The sequence below is a fragment of the Entelurus aequoreus genome, linkage group LG22 (assembly GCF_033978785.1).
Source record: "Entelurus aequoreus isolate RoL-2023_Sb linkage group LG22, RoL_Eaeq_v1.1, whole genome shotgun sequence".
Lineage (NCBI taxonomy): Eukaryota > Metazoa > Chordata > Actinopteri > Syngnathiformes > Syngnathidae > Entelurus > Entelurus aequoreus.
The window spans coordinates 31,791,709-31,808,194 of record NC_084752.1 but is presented as its reverse complement, the minus strand read 5'-3'; the positions used below and the strand labels follow the sequence as shown (position 1 = coordinate 31,808,194).

Below are 16,486 nucleotides of genomic sequence, written 5' to 3'. Positions count from 1 at the left end.
GAAAGCATCAAAACTATGACACCTGTGAAGTGAAAACCATTTCAGATGATATATATAGCCACCCTTTGCTCTGATTACTGCTTTGCACCCTTTTAGGCATTCTCTCGATGAGCTTCAAGCGCACCCGCGAAGTGAAAACCCTTTCCGGTGACTACCTCTTGAAGCTCATCAAGAGAATGCCAAGAGTGTGCAAAGCAGTTATCAGAGCAAAGGGTGGCTATGTTGAAGAAAGTAGAATATAAAACATGTTTTCAGGTATTTCACCTTTTTTTGTTAAGTACATAACTCCACATGTGTTCATTGATAGTTTTGATGCCTTCAGTGACAATCTACAATGTAAATAGTCATGAAAATAAAGAAAACGCATTGAATGAGAAAGTGTGTCCAAACTTTTGGCCTGTACTGTATATAAAACGGTGTTGGTTTAGAGGGCTTTATCGGCGGGATTTATAATATACCCATTACCTGCATTGATAGCCACCTCAGATTAGTAGTTTTTCATTATTTAGAATGTATAGAAAAGGGAAAAACTTGTGTTCTTGTCTTACATGAGGATTGCAACCGATGTGCAAAAAAAAAAAAAAATAGAAAATGCAATTCCTCTTAAATGTTACCTTATCTTGCTTCTTTACGTAGTACGACATAAAAATCTCTACTGTACGATATAACTCCCTATTGTTTATATTGTAATTTTAACATCAGGGATGCGGCTAATGCAACTGCAGCAACATTGCTACTTTGCAGGAGCATTTTTACATTACCAGATTACGATTCAGGAGCTATGATTCGATAAAAAATCGATTATTGATGCATCCTTAATTTATATATTGATGCAGTGTTACAATTATTTTCGTTTCACTAAAAAAGTGTTTATCACTTGCAACTTTGAAAAACAGTGCATTTGTAATAAACAGTTAAATTAATTCCCATTACATTTAATAAACTAATGGAAATGTGTGCAAGACTGGAACACAAAAAGCCCTATAATAAAAGGGGTTGGCCGGACCTCTCGGTGAAGTGGCTTAGATTTATATAGCGCTTTTCTAGACACTCAAAGCGCTTCACAGAGAAGTGAGAAGCCATCATTCATTCACACCTGGTGGTGGTAAGCTACTTTCATAGCCACAGCTGCCCTGGGGTAGACTGACGGAAGCGTGGCTGCCAGTTCGCGCCTACGGCCCCTCCAACCGGCACCTATCATTCATCATTCATGCGGCATGGGGGCAAGGGTGAAGTGTCCTGCCCAAGGACACAACGGCAGCGATTTGGATGTCAAGAGCCGGGGAGCGAACCTGCAACCCTCAGGTTTCTGGCACGGTCGCTCTACCCACTACACAATGCCGCCCCATATGTTGTGTTACTATTTATGTTTAACATTTTTAGCCTTTTAAAAAATACATGTGTCGCAGCCAATTTTGCAAATTATACAATGACATTCTATTGGCCCCACTCCTGCTGCCACAAATAGATTACCAATCTATGGCAAACTCTCCACTTAAAATGTGTATAACATGTGACCTTTGAAGTGGTTTTGAACTTACCTAAAGACTCAGTCAGGCTGTTGGCACGGTTTTGCTGGAGCACATAATGAACCTCGTCCTTCAGGTTGACGATGGCCGCAAACGAGCCGTCACCTTGCTCTCCAGTCTCCTGGTGGCCGTGCGCCATGCTCCTGTTCCTGTGGAGCTCCGCTCCGAGCCGTACGGCCAGGGGCCAATTCAGGTCGACGTCCAGCAGGTAGAACCTGAGCGTCCTGTTGGTCTGACAGCGGAGCCCTGTGAGGTTGTCGTCTTTGGACGAGGAACTTCTGGATACTTCTTTGGTTTTGTGGAGCTGAGGTACTTTTTTGCAGCAGGCACTGTGTTTGCTCATTGGGCTGTAGCTCAGCTGGAAGCTGCTGCATGCCAGAGGCGCTCGGTCATCAAGGCAGCAGTGTTTTAGTGTGGCTCCCCCTAGAGGCGTGGAGTGGAGTGAGCACACGTCACACAACACACTGGCGTTAGGGACAATTACACACTGGCAACATGGCCAGCTGGAGCCTTGATTCAGCGTGGAGTCACAGGAATGATAGCGCAGAGCCAGGTCTGCTACCTGAGAGAGGGACTGGATCAATCGGCGTGTTCATCTCAAATAACCATTTATTTTTCCTTGTCTGCTCACCTGCTGTAGGAGGCCGTCTGGCTTCGCGTCAAGCGGATTGTGCGGCAGAAAGAGCAGCAGTGCGGCACCTTTGCTTAGCTCCTGTTCCAGCATGTAAGACTTGGTACCTGGAGGCTGCAGCCACTGCAGGACGCTCTCCCGGTGCTCAAACACCCAGTTGCAGACAGCCTGGGTGGTCAAGTTACGGTCCCTCCTTGGGAAAATCTGCCAGACAGTGAACATTTTGTTTCAGCTCAAAACATAGTTCCGAAACGCGTATACACAGAAAACATTCCTGCACAATAAGAGCCAATAAGAAAGGAAGTGTCACACATTGACTGCACCATACTGAGAGCTGTTTCAAATGTTTTGCTTGTTAAAGGCCTACTGAAACCCACTACTACCGACCACTCAGTTTGATAGTTTATATATCAATGATGAAATCTTAACATTGCAACACATGCCAATACGGCCGGGTTAACTTATAAAGTGCAATTTTAAATTTCCCGCTAAACTTCCGTTTGAAAACGTCTATGTATGATGACGTATGCGCGTGACGTCAATCGTTGAAACGGAAGTATTCGGCCCCATTGAATCCAATACAAAAAGCTCTGTTTTCATCTCAAAATTCCACAGTATTCTGGACATCTGTGTTGGTGAATCTTTTGCAATTTGTTTAATGAACAATGAAGACTGCAAAGAAGAAAGTTGTAGGTGGGATCGGTGTATTAGCGGCGGACTACAGCAACACAACCAGGAGGACTTTGAGATGGATAGCAGACGCGCTAGCCGCCGACCTCACCTTGACTTTCTCCGTCTCCGGGCCGCCGACCGCATCTATGATCGGGTGAAGTCTTTCGTTGCTCCGTCGATCGCTGGAACGCAGGTGAGCATGGGTGTTGATGAGCAGATGAGGGCTGGTTGGCGTAGGTGGAGCGCTAATGTTTTTAGCATAGCTCTGTGAGGTCCCGTTGCTAAGTTAGCTTCAATGGCGTCGTTAGCAACAGCATTGTTAAGCTTCGCCAGCCTGGAAAGCATTAACCGTGTATTTACATGTCCATGGTTTAATAGTATTGTTGATTTTCTGTCTATCCTTCCAGTCAGGGGTTTATTTATTTTATTTCTATCTGCATTTAAGCTATCGCGTTAGCTCCGTAGCTAAAGAGCTTCACCGATGTATTGTCGTGGAGATAAAAGTCACTGTTAATGTCCATTTCGCGTTCTCGACTCTCATTTTCAAGAGGATATAGTATCCGAGGTGGTTTAAAATACAAATCCGTGATCCACAATAGAAAAAGGAGAGAGTGTGGAATCCAATGAACCCTTGTACCTAAGTTACGGTCAGAGCGAAAAAAGATACGTCCTGCACTGCACGCTAGTCCTTCACTTCCACGTTCCTCATCCACGAATCTTTCATCCTCGCTCAAATTAATGGGGTAATCGTCGCTTTCTCGGTCCGAATCTCTCTCGCTGCATTGAAAACAATAGGAAAATGTGAGCAGCCCTTCCTCCTGTGACGTCACGCTACTTCCGGTAGGGGCAAGGCTTTTTTTTAATCAGAGACCAAAAGTTGCGAACTTTATCGTCGTCGTTCTATACTAAATCCTTTCAGCAAAAATATGGCAATATCGCGAAATGATCAAGTATGACACATAGAATGGATCTGCTATCCCCGTTTAAATTTTAAAAAATCATTTCAGTAGGCCTTTAAAGCTGTTGTTTGCAACCTTTACGTAGCTGACTTAAGACCGCTAACTTCCCAAAGTGTTTTAAGCATTATATCCCGCCCTCATCCGACTGACGCCCCACCTAACACATTAATGGGAGAGATGTCCATGGGGCCCAGAATTCCTGACAGCGCCCTTCCTTTTAAGAAAATTAAGTCTGTGACAAAGTATATAACTGGACAAATAAAAATAATAGATTTGTCTGAGTCACAAAACAATGCAGGTGCACTTTGAAGCATTTTATAACTTTGCAAGCATGATCTATACATGAGCTTTTACCTGTTGAACTTGTTTTCACAAATAAAAACTCAACTGAAAAAGAATAAATGTCAAAATGATGTGAATATCATTACAGTAAATATATTTTTTGAGGAGCTTCGCAAGTTCCTCAAGTGGTCTGTCACTTGTATCAACGATTCGGCTGTGTTGTTTTGCAAGTTCCTCAAGTGGTCTGTCACTTGTATCAACGATTCGGCTGTGTTTTTTTTATCTCTGGGCTGCTCGCAGTGGCGTCTTGCTGCTGAGGGAAGCAATCCAGTGTGTCTGGAGTGCTTTTCTGTCTGTTGGCATACATGATTGGTAGTAGGAATGTCCTGATCAATGTTTTTGGCCTCAGATCCACTCTGATCCGATTTGAGTCTCGATCCGATACATTGAAAACAGATTATAAAAGTGAAAATGTTTCATAGTAAGTAGCTAAAGAAAACAATGTACCACATTTTTATAATAATTATCTTATTAAATTTAAAATTTTTGTTAAGGCTGGAACCCATCATTCACAATTTCTCTTATGGAGAAATGTGCTTCACTATACACACTTTTCGATTTACAAACCCTGTTCAAGAACCAATTCGTAAATCGAGGTTCCACTGTAATGCGCAATTCCAATCACTCACTCACGGTCAGATGGCTATGCTTCTATCAAAAAAAAACCATCTGACTGCGTTCTGCTCGCAAGACATAATTTTTCTAAACGAGAAATATTGTCACGTTTTAATCTTGCGTGATCTTGTGTCGAGATTAAATCCCACCCTAGTTACAACTCCTTCAAGAAACACATTTAACCTGTATGTCAAAGCACCACTGTTGCTTCTGCAGCTTGTCACTCTAAAATCAAGTTCCCATTTGTGCACGTGCGACACTAGAAGTGCTTGGACAAAAAATAAAATGCGTTGCCAGAGACGTGTCAGGGATTTTGAGTCATGTCTTGTTTTGGTTGCAGGTGGTGCCTAATGGTGTGCATTACACAGCACAAGTATTTCATTGCTCACCAAAGAAGCGTTGAATCTTCTGTGAAGGTAAATACTTTCATCCTCCTTCATTGAGATGGCACCTGCCACCTGTCTGTTGGTCACCACCCCAAATCGCACCGTGCCCCGAAAATCTGCACCGGCAAAACACATCTTCACTTGAGATGTAGCTGCAACAAGCACATTTTCCTATCGAACAATCTTTATCAATGATGATTTCCTTACCTCTTTTTAGGGCCTCCAGAGCAGAGGTCAGATATGTGACATAGCCTGGCGGCTGAGGGGAGGAGTTGAAGTCAAAGAAACCCACCACTCGTGACTTTTGAAGCAGAGGAGAGCACACTTTGAGAAATTGGGTACAGTTAATGTTTTATACACAAAGAGCCTAGTACCTCGTGCCAGGAGAGGAACTCTTGCAGCGTTTCTGTGGTCGGGAGATAAGTAAGCGGCGTGATGACCCGAAGGATGAAACTTTGCACGTAGGCGGCCACAAACGGACCTCTGTACTCGATGGGTCCAAATCTGCTGAAACAACAATTCAATTAGCACATGCACTGCATACATGTATATCAATATGATTACTTTATCACAGCATAGCATAACAATTCTCAGATATAGTGGACCCTCTAACCTTGAACAGTATTTGACCCAAAAATTCAAGAAAATATTATCTAAAACGACATTCATATCTGAGTAAATATGGAATAAAGTATTAGAAGCCCAATATTTTTCCAGCTTTTTGTCTGTGTAGAAAGTCAGCGACACAAACCATCTTTTGAATTTGTTAATTTCTTCTGTTATTTGTGTTTTCTCCTAAACAAAAGGCTGTTGTTTCTTCCAAAAATAATACTAACTTTAAGTCCCTTATAACTTTGCAAATGTCGTTGATATAAATATTGAACAATTCCAGTATTAATTAATGCCATTGATGTAGAGACGTTGGATCTGTATTCGTATTGGTTGTCTGTCAGTGTCCATCCATCCATCCATCTTCAACCGCTTATCCGGAATCGGGTCGCGGGGACAGCAGCTCCAGCAAAGACCCCCAGACTTCCCTCTCCAGAGCAACATTTGCAACTTCCTCCTGGGGAATCCCGAAGCGTTCCCAGGCCAGAGAGGAGATGTAATCCCCCCATCTCGGCCTTGGCCTGCCGCGGGGCCTCCTCCCAGTGGGACGTGCAACGAGGACCTCCCTAGGGAGACGCTCGTGAGGCATCCGCACGAGATGCCCGAACCACCTAAGCTGGCTCCTTTCCAAGCGAAGGAGCAGCGGCTCTACTCCGAGTCTCTCTCGGGTGACTGCACTTCTCACCCTATCTCTAAGGGAGATGCCAGCCACCCTTCTGAGGAAACTCATTTCGGCCGCTTGTATCCGCGATCTTATTCTTTCGGTCATTACCCACACTTCATGACCATAGGTGAGAGTAGGAATGTTGATAGCTCGGTAGACCGAGAGCTTTGCCTTCTGGCTCAGCTCCCGTTTCGTCACAACAGTGCGGCAGAGAGACTGCAATACTGCCCCAGCTGCTCCGATTCTCCGGCTGATTTCCTTCTCCATCTTTCCCTCACTCGTGAACAAGACTCCGAGATACTTAAACTCCTCCACCTGGGACAGAGTCCTGTCCCCTACCCGGACTGTACAAACCATCGGTTTCCTGCTGAGAACCATGGCCTCAGATTTGGAGATGCTGATCGTCATTCCAGCCGCTGAACACTCGGCTGCGAACCGATCCAGTGAGAGCTGAAGGTCACGAACCGAAGGTGCCATCAGGACCACATCATCTGCAAACAGCAGTGACGCAACCTTTAGCCCCCCGAGACGTATACCCTCTCCGCCATGGCCACGACTCCGCCTAGAAATCCTGTCCATGAAAATCACAAACAGGATAGGTGACAGAGCGCAGCCCTGGCGGAGACCAACCCCCACTGGAAACGGATCCGACTTACATCCAAGCACCCGGACACAACTCTCGCTTTGGTTGTACAGAGATTGGATGGCCCTCAGCAGGGTTCCCCTCACTCCGTACTCCCTCAGCACCTCCCACAAGATCTCCCGAGGGACGCGGTCATACGCCTTCTCCAAATCCACAAAACACATGTAGACTGGATAGGCATACTCCCAGGCCCTCTCCAGGATTCCCGCAAGCGTAAAGAGTTGGTCAGTTGTTCCACGACCAGGACGGAATCCACATTGCTCCTCTTGAATCTGAGGTTCGACTATCGGCCGGACCCTCCTTTCCAGTACCTTGGCGTAAACTTTCCCAGGGAGGCTGAGTAGTGTGATACCCCTGTAATTAGCACACACCCTCTGGTCCCCCTTTTTGAAAAGGGGAACCACCACCCCAGTCTGCCACTCCCTCGGCACTGTCCCAGACTTCCACGCAATGTTAAAAAGGCGTATCAACCAAGACAGCCCATCAACACCCAGAGCCTTCAGCATTTCTGGACGGATCTTGTCAACCCCCGGAGCTTTGCCACTGTGGAGTTGTCTAACTACCTCAGTGACTTCACTCCGAGAGATCGACGTCGATCCCCCATCATCCTCAGGCCCTGCTCCTATCAGGGAGGGTGTGTCTGATGTATTTGGGTTCAGGAGTTCCTCAAAGTGCTCTTTCCAACGCCCTACGACTTCCTCACTTGAAGTCAGCAAAGTCCCATCCTTGCCGTACACAGCTTGGATGGTTCCCTGCTTCCCCCTCCTGAGGTGCCGTATGGTCTTCCAGAACAGCTTTGGTGCCGCCCGATAGTCCTTCTCCATGGATTCCCCGAACTGCTCCCACACCCTCTGCTTAGCCTCGTCCACAGCCACGGCCGCTGCCCTTCGGGCCCGTCGGTACCTTGCAACTGCCTCCGGAGTCCCCCGGGATAACATACCCCGGTAGGACTCCTTCTTCAGTCGGACGGCTTCCCTGACCACCACTGTCCACCAGGGTGTTCGAGGGTTACCGCCCCTTGAGGCACCTAAGACCTTCTGGCCACAGCTCGCAGCTGCAGCTTTAGCAATAGAGGCTTTGAACATTGCCCATTCCTGTTCAATGTCCCCAACCTCCACAGGGATGGCAGAGAAGTCCCGCCGGAGGTGGGAGTTGAAGTCCTTCCGGACAGAGGACTCCTCCAAACGTTCCCAGTTCACCCGCACTACACGCTTGGGTTTGCCAGGTCTGTCCAGAGGTTTCCCCCGCCATCTAACCCAACTCACCACCAGATGGTGATCAGTTGACAGTTCAGCCCCTCTCTTCACCCGAGTGTCCAAAACATACGGCCTCAGATCAGCTGATACGATTACAAAATCGATCATTGATCTTTGGCCTAGGGTGCTCTGGTACCAGGTACACCTATGAGCATCCTTATGCTTGAACATGGTGTTTGTTATCGCAAGTCCGTGACTAGCACAGAAGTCCAATAACAATCCACCACTCAGGTTCAGATCAGGGAGACCGTTCCTCCCAATCACGCCAGTCCAAGTATCACTGTCATTGCCCACGTGCGCGTTGAAGTCCCCCAGCAAGACTATGGAATCCCCTGCCGGCGCCCCATACAGGACCCCATGCAAGGTATCCAAGAAGGCTGAATACTCTGAACTCCTGTTTGGTGCGTATGCACAAACAACAGTCAGAGTTTTCCCCCCTCCAACCCTAAGGCGAAGGGAGGCGACCCTCTTGTCCACTGGGGTGAACTCCAACGTACAGGCACTCAGCCGGGGACTCGTGAGTATCCCCACACCCGCCTGTGCCCTCACACCCTGAGCAACTCCAGAAGTGAACAAGGTCCATCCCTTGTCCAGGAGTGTGGTTTCAGAGCCCTTGCTATGCGTAGAGGTAAGCCCCACCAGATCAAAACGGTAGCGCTCCACCTCTCGCACCAGCTCAGGCTCCTTGCCCACCAGCGTAGAGACGTTCCACGTCCCGAAAGTCAGCCTCTGCTGCCCCGAATTGGTCCGTCCGGAGCCTCCACTTTCACTGCCATCCACTTGGCAGCGCACCCGACCCCACTGGTTCCGACCGCGGGTGGTGGGCCCACGTGGCAGAGAAGATGGTGTGACCACGTAGCTTCTTCGGGCTGTGCCCGGCCGGGCTCCGTGGCAAGCCCGGCCACCAGGCGCTCGCTGACGAGCCCTACCTCCGGGCCTAGCTCCGGAGGAGGGCCCCGGGCTTCCTCCGGGCCGGGTAACGCATCCTCTTTTAGTGTAGTTCATGGGGGGTATCGTAACCCTGATGGGGGGGGCATTCGGGTGCTACACCTTGCCCAAGGGTGACCCCTGTCAGTGTTCCCACTTTTATTTATGAATTTTTCCTATCTGTTGTTAAACAATTTTTTAATGATTTTAGAAAATTGTGGGAAGTAAGGAAATAGGTCTATAGTTTGTAAACTGGTGTTTGTCTCTAGTCTTGTAAATCAGTACAGCTTTTGCTATTTTCATTTTATTTGGGAAATTGCCTCATCAAATTGATAGGTTGCTGATACACGTTAAAGGGTCTAAAATCTCTTCAATAACCTTTTTTATCATTTCCATTTAATTTCCGTTACAAACAATTGAGCTCTTGGATTTACATTTATTCACAATTTTGATTATTTCCTCTTCTGTCACATCAGTGACAAATTAGTTTCAGAAGTATTTCACAGCAACAGGTCTGACACTCTGTGACTGTAGCGTTCATAAAATGTATAGCCTGGGGGAAGAAACTGTTCAATGACAGGTTGTTTTGACGTACAGTGATTTGTAACGCCTGCTGGCGGGGAGGAATTTGAACAGTTTGTGGCCAGGGTGGATCTCAGGAACCTGAAAGAGTCTACAGTATAAGACACTGTGCTGTTCAGGAGGAGGAGGGGTTCTGACAGAGAGTCAGCTGTTACACCTTCCATCTGGAGGCAGGCTTGTCGCCGTCCTGGATGACATCGACGATGGTAGTGTTGTCTGCAACTTAAGAGTTTCACAGAAGAATCCTCTGAGGTGCAGTTATTGGTGTCGCAGGAGAAGGGCAGTGGGTATAGAACACAACCCTGGGGGTACCAGTGTTGCTTGTCAGAGTGCTGCATGTGACGCTCCTGAGCCCTATCGTCCACCTCATATCAGTCATGAAGTTGATGATCCACTGACAAGTCGAGGCTGGCACTGTGAGCTGGGTGAGTTTACGATGCAAGATATCCGGGATGATAGTGTTAAATGCAGTGCTGAAGTACACGAATAGGATCCGAGCTTGGGTCCCGGGGGAAGTGGAGGTGATGCAGGATATGGTTCATTCCTAGTTCACTGACCTGTTTGCCCGATAGGCAAACTGCGAGGGGTCCAGCGGGGGACCTGGGATGTCCTTCAGGTGCCGCAGCACCAGCCTCTCAAAGGACTTCATGACCACAGACGTCAGGGCGATGGTGGGCAATTAATTTTTACCGGGGGCCGCATGAGCAACCCGAGCACTGCTGGAGGGCCACATCGACAATATTGCAATTAAATTTTGCTCAATATTATTTTTGATATATACCGTAAGATAAATAATAATAATAATAATAATAATACTTTCGATTAACCTAACTTAAATTTATACCAAAAGCACTGCTTTGGAAACCATTTGTACCCCTTTCAGAGATCACATTTAGTTGCCCTTAAACATCCTCATGTTGCACAATGAAATGTAAGCATAGGATGAAGTGTGCATTCATGTAACTTTCTCTAGTAACAGCATTCCATGATTAATATAAATAAATTAACATTAATAATAAATGACTGTAAAATAAGCACACGTACACGTTCAAAAGTTTGGGGTCACCCAAACAATTTTGTGGAATAGCCTTCATTTCTAAGAACAAGAATAGACTGTCGAGTTTCAGATGAAAGTTCTCTTTTTCTGGCCATTTTGAGCGTTTAATTGACCCCACAAATGTGATGATCCAGAAACTCAATCTGCTCAAAGGAAGGTCAGTTTTGTAGCTTCTGTAACGAGCTAAACTGTTTTCAGATGTGTGAACATGATTGCACAAGGGTTTTCTAATCATCAATTAGCCTTCTGAACCAATGAGCAAACACATTGTACCATTAGAACACTGGAGTGATAGTTTCTGGAAATGGGCCTCTATACACCTATGTAGATATTGCACCAAAAACCAGACATTTGCAGCTAGAATAGTCATTTACCACATTAGCAATGTATAGAGTGTATTTCTTTAAAGTTAAGACTAGTTTAAAGGCCTACTGAAACCCACTACTACCGACCACGCAGTCTGATAGTTTATATATCAATGATGAAATCTTAACATTATAACACATGCCAATACGGCCGGGTTAACTTATAAAGTGACATTTTAAATTTGCCGCTAAACTTCCGGTTCGAAACGCCTCTGAGGATGACGTATGCGTGTGACGTAGCCCGGCGAACACGGGTATGCCTTCCACATTGAAGCCGATACGAAAAAGCTCTGTTTTCATTTCATAATTCCACAGTATTCTGGACATCTGTGTTCGTGAATCTGTTTCAATCATGTTCATTGCATTATGGAGAAGGAAGCCGAGCAAGCAAAGAAGAAAGTTGTCGGTGCGAAATGGACGTATTTTTCGAACGTAGTCAGCCACAACAGTACACAGCCGGCGCTTCTTTGTTTACATTCCCGAAAGATGCAGTCAAGATGGAAGAACTCGGATAACAGAGACTCTAACCAGGAGGACTTTTGATTTGGATACACAGACGCCTGTAGAGAACTGGGACAACACAGACTCTTACCAGGATTACTTTGATTTGGATGACAAAGACGTAGACGTGCTACTGTGAGTATGCAGCTTTGGCTTTTTTTTGCGTATGTACGTAACTTTTTTAAAATATATAAGCTTTATGAACCTTGGGTTAGGTGAACGGTCTTTTGGGCTGAGTGATTGTGTGTGTTGATCATGTGTTTGAATTGTATTGGCGTGTTCTATGGAGCTAGGAGCTAGCAGAGGAGCTAGGAGCTAGCATAACACGTACCGTACCGTACGTGCGCGTCACGTAGGTAACTTTTTAAAAATATATAAGCTTTATGAACCTTGGGTTAGGTGAACGGTCTTTTGGGCTGAGTGATTGTGTGTGTTGATCATGTGTTTGAATTGTATTGGCGTGTTCTATGGAGCTAGGAGCTAGCAGAGGAGCTAGGAGCTAGCATAACACGTACCGTACCGTACGTGCGCGTCACGTAGGTAACTTTTTAAAAATATATAAGCTTTATGAACCTTGGGTTAGGTGAACGGTCTTTTGGGCTGAGTGATTGTGTGTGTTGATCAGGTGTTTGAATTGTATTGGCGTGTTCTATGGAGCTAGGAGCTAGCAGAGGAGCTAGGAGCTAGCATAACAAACACGCAGGTGTTATTATGCAGGATTAATTTGTGGCATATTAAATATAAGCCTGGTTGTGTTGTGGCTAATAGAGTATATATATGTCTTGTGTTTATTTACTGTTGTAGTCATTCCCAGCTGAATATCAGGTACCGTGAGTATGCAGCCTTGGCTGCTAAACATTCGATAACTTGACCGTATGTGCGCGTCACGTACGTAACTTTTTAAAAATATATAAGCTTTATGAACCTTGGGTTAGGTAAACGGTCTTTTGGGCTGAGTGATTGTGTGTGTTGATCAGGTGTTTGAATTGTATTGGCGTGTTCTATGGAGCTAGGAGCTAGCAGAGGAGCTAGGAGCTAGCATAACAAACACGCAGGTGTTTTTATGCAGGATTAATTTGTGGCATATTAAATATAAGCCTGGTTGTGTTGTGGCTAATAGAGTATATATATGTCTTGTGTTTATTTACTGTTGTAGTCATTCCCAGCTGAATATCAGGTCACCCCCGGCTCTCACAGCATCTTCCCTATCTGAATAGCTTCAACTCCCCACTAGTCCTTCACTTGCACTTTACTCATCCACAAATCTTTCATCCTCGCTCAAATTAATGGGGAAATTGTCGCTTTCTCGGTCCGAATCTCTCTCACTTCATGCGGCCATCATTGTAAACAATAGGGAACTTTGCGTATATGTTCAACGGACTACGTCACGCTACTTCCGGTAGGTGCAAGCCTTTTTTTTATCAGATACCAAAAGTTGCAATCTTTATCGTCGTTGTTCTATACTAAATCCTTTCAGCAAAAATATGGCAATATCGCGAAATGATCAAGTATGACACATAGAATAGATCTGCTATCCCCGTTTAAATAAAAAAAATTCATTTCAGTAGGCCTTTAAAGTTATCTTCATTGAAAAGTACAGTGCTTTTCCTTAAAAAATAAGGACATTTCAATGTGACCCCAAACTTTTGAACGGTAGTGTATGACTGAGGAGTCATAGTGTAACTTTGTGTGGTGTTTGAGTTGTCCGACTTTTTGTGTGGCCATAAACGCACCAGTGGCTTAGTGGTATGCATGTTGGTGACAGATGACAAGTTGGTTTTGGCCTGGTTTGTACGGCAGAAAATGACTAGTTCTTCGAGATAGAAGTGTTTTACTCATGTTTTTGGTGTGGTTATGGCCGAATATTAACAGTTTTGCTCAATAAAGTGATCGATATAATTCCTGGCCTCGAAGCATCTCGATAGATGTTACAATAATTGAACGGTGTTGACGAACACCTCTAGGGCCGCTTGTTGTCACTGTCACTCAAAGTTGCATTGCAAAATTACACAGAATAAATGTGTTTATTTTGTTTAGAATTCAGATGGGATGTGATTTGGTACGCGGCATATATTTGCTGTGCGCAGAGGACGCCTGAGCAGTGCGCAATTGCGCAGGCGCGCACCTTAGAGGGAACGTTGCTTGGCAGTCCATGTCTTGTTGAAAACACGGCATCCGTCATCAACTTTTCTCTTTTTAGCGTCTCGGGTGTAAACCGTGCATCACTTGTCGCTGTGCACCTTCACTCACACGATACACACGGACATACGCCCATAAATAACACTTTTCAAAATAAAAGCAGCACAGTTTAATTGCGCGCACGACATAGATGTTTTTTCAACTTAATTTTGTAATTTGTGATTGCAGCTGTTCACATTCACTCACAATCACACACACGCATACGTCCACACGGAAGTAATACAAATAACGCTGTTCAAAACAAAAGCAGCACCGTTGTATTGCACACTCGACATAGATACTTTTTAAAATGTATTTTGTAATTTATGATTGGCCTCACGCGGGCCGGACAGGGACGCACAAAGGGCCGGATGTGGCCCGCGGGCCGCAGAATGCCCAGGTCTGGTCTATAGTCATTGAATCCTGTCATGGCAGGTTTCTTTGGTACTGCGATGATGGTGGAGCCTTTGAAGAATGAGGGCACTTCACACAGCTCCAATGATGAGTTGAAGCTCTGTGTGAAGATGGGGGCCAGCTGCTCAGCACAGACTCTCAGGCAGGAGGGGGACACACCCTCTGGTCCTGGAACCTTTCTGGTGTTTTGTTTCTGCCAGAGCTGGCACACATTTTTTTCACAGATCGTCAGTGCGGGAAGGAGTAGGGTTTGTTTTAGCTTCTCAGTGTAGCTCCTCTTCGCTACCCTGATCTTCTTCATTAGTTTGTTCCTGGCCTGCTAGAACAGGACCCAGTCCCCACTCCAGTCCCCCTTGGCCTGATGCAGCTTCCTAAGTTGAGGTATAAACAAGGGCTTCTTGTTGTATCTGCAGAATAGGGCTGCACGATTTTTTGAAAAAAAAATAATTCAGATTTTTCTCTCCAAAATTGCGTTTACGATTCGATTTGAATTTTTTTTAAATGCACAAAACTGCAAAAATTATGAGTGAAGGAAGACATGTTACTTTTCGACTGTCATTCAACATATTCTTGTCTCATTATTACAATATGCCATAATTTACTATGAAAAATATTCAGACTCAGAGCTTTTGTCTACATCATGCTCTTAAACTGAAGGAATATTGGATAAAAAAGATATTGTTATAATCTAATGCAGGGGTCACCAACCTTTTTGAAACCAAGAGCTACTTCTTGGGTACTGATTAATGCGAAGGGCTACCAGTTTGATACACACTTAAATAAATTGCCAGAAATAGCCAATTTGCTCAATTTACCTTTAACTCTATGTTATGATTAATAATTAATGATATTTACACTTAATTGAACGGTTTAAAAGAGGAGAAAACACGAAAAAAATTACAATTAAATTTTGAAACAGTTTATCTTCAATTTCGACTCTTTAAAATTCAAAATTCAACCGAAAAAAAGAAGAGAAAAACTTTTAAAAAAGAATTTATGGAACATCATTAGTAATTTTTCCTGATTAAGATTAATTTTAGAATTTTGATGACATGTTTTAAATAGGTTAAAATCCAATCTACACTTTGTTAGAATATATAACAAATTGGACCAAGCTATATTTCTAACAAAGACAAATCATTATTTCTTCTAGATTTTCCAGAACAAAAATTTTAAAAGAAATTCAAAAGACTTTGAAATAAGATTTAAATTTGATTTTCTAGATTTGCCAGAATAATTTTTTTGAATTTTAATCATAATAAGTTTGAAGAAATATTTTACAAATATTCTTCGTCGAAAAAACAGAAGCTAAAATGAAGAATTAAATTAAAATGTATTTATTATTCTTTACAATAAAAAAAAAAAATTACTTGAACATTGATTTAAATTGTCAGGAAAGAAGAGGAAGGAATTTAAAAGGTAAAAAGGTACATGTGTTTAAAAATCCTGAAATCATTTTTAAGGTTGTATTTTTTTCTCTAAAATTGTCTTTCTGAAAGTTATAAGAAGCAAAGTAAAAAAAATAATGAATTTATTTAAACAAGTGAAGACCATGTCTTTAAAATATTTTCTTGGATTTTCAAATTCTATTTGAGTTTTGTCTCTCTTAGAATTCAAAATTTCGGGCAAAGCGAGACCAGCTTGCTAGTAAATACATACAATTTAAAAAATAGAGGCAGCTCACTGGTAAGTGCTGCTATTTGAGCTATTTTTAGAACAGGCCGGCGGGCTACTCATCTGGTCCTTACGGGCTACCTGGTGCCCGCGGGCACCGCGTTGGTGACCCCTGATCTAATGTAATCATAATATATAATAATGTAAGCAAACATTTAAAAGGATATAAAGTTGTATTTCTCATTACAGTAGAATGTGTTTTTCCCATCAAGTGACCGCGGCATTCTTGCTCATTCGTCCGTGTTGATGGGCTCATATTGCCTATCCAATTTGAAGCTGAAATATTACCTTAATGGGAACTTTGGTTTTGTAACCATATTTGAAGCGTTAAGGAGGAAGGGAAAAGTGACTCTTTTTTTAAACACTCGTCTGTTTCTTCTTTATGATGTCTGACCTGTTTTTTTTTTTTATTCCAGCCTGCGCTTCCTTTTAAACAGCAGACTAATTAGACTGAATCAACAGTGCTTCTGTTGGTTGCAGCC

General features: G+C 44.0%; 1 protein-coding gene across 2 annotated transcripts in view; it reads right to left on the bottom strand.

Annotated features, from left to right (window-relative positions):
* Positions 1–16,486, bottom strand: part of txndc11 (thioredoxin domain containing 11) — a 43,891-nt gene that overhangs the window by 17,418 nt on the left and 9,987 nt on the right. The window contains exons 5-9 of one of the 2 annotated variants that reach the window (XM_062032889.1): positions 5,509–5,641; positions 5,342–5,435; positions 5,138–5,250; positions 2,161–2,364; positions 1,542–2,091 (exon numbers count right to left, since the gene is read on the bottom strand). In XM_062032889.1, the coding sequence (XP_061888873.1) occupies positions 1,542–2,091; positions 2,161–2,364; positions 5,138–5,250; positions 5,342–5,435; positions 5,509–5,641 (1,094 nt within the window). The remainder of the gene's footprint in view (positions 1–1,541; positions 2,092–2,160; positions 2,365–5,137; positions 5,251–5,341; positions 5,436–5,508; positions 5,642–16,486) is intronic. The other variant, XM_062032890.1, reaches the window with a different exon arrangement.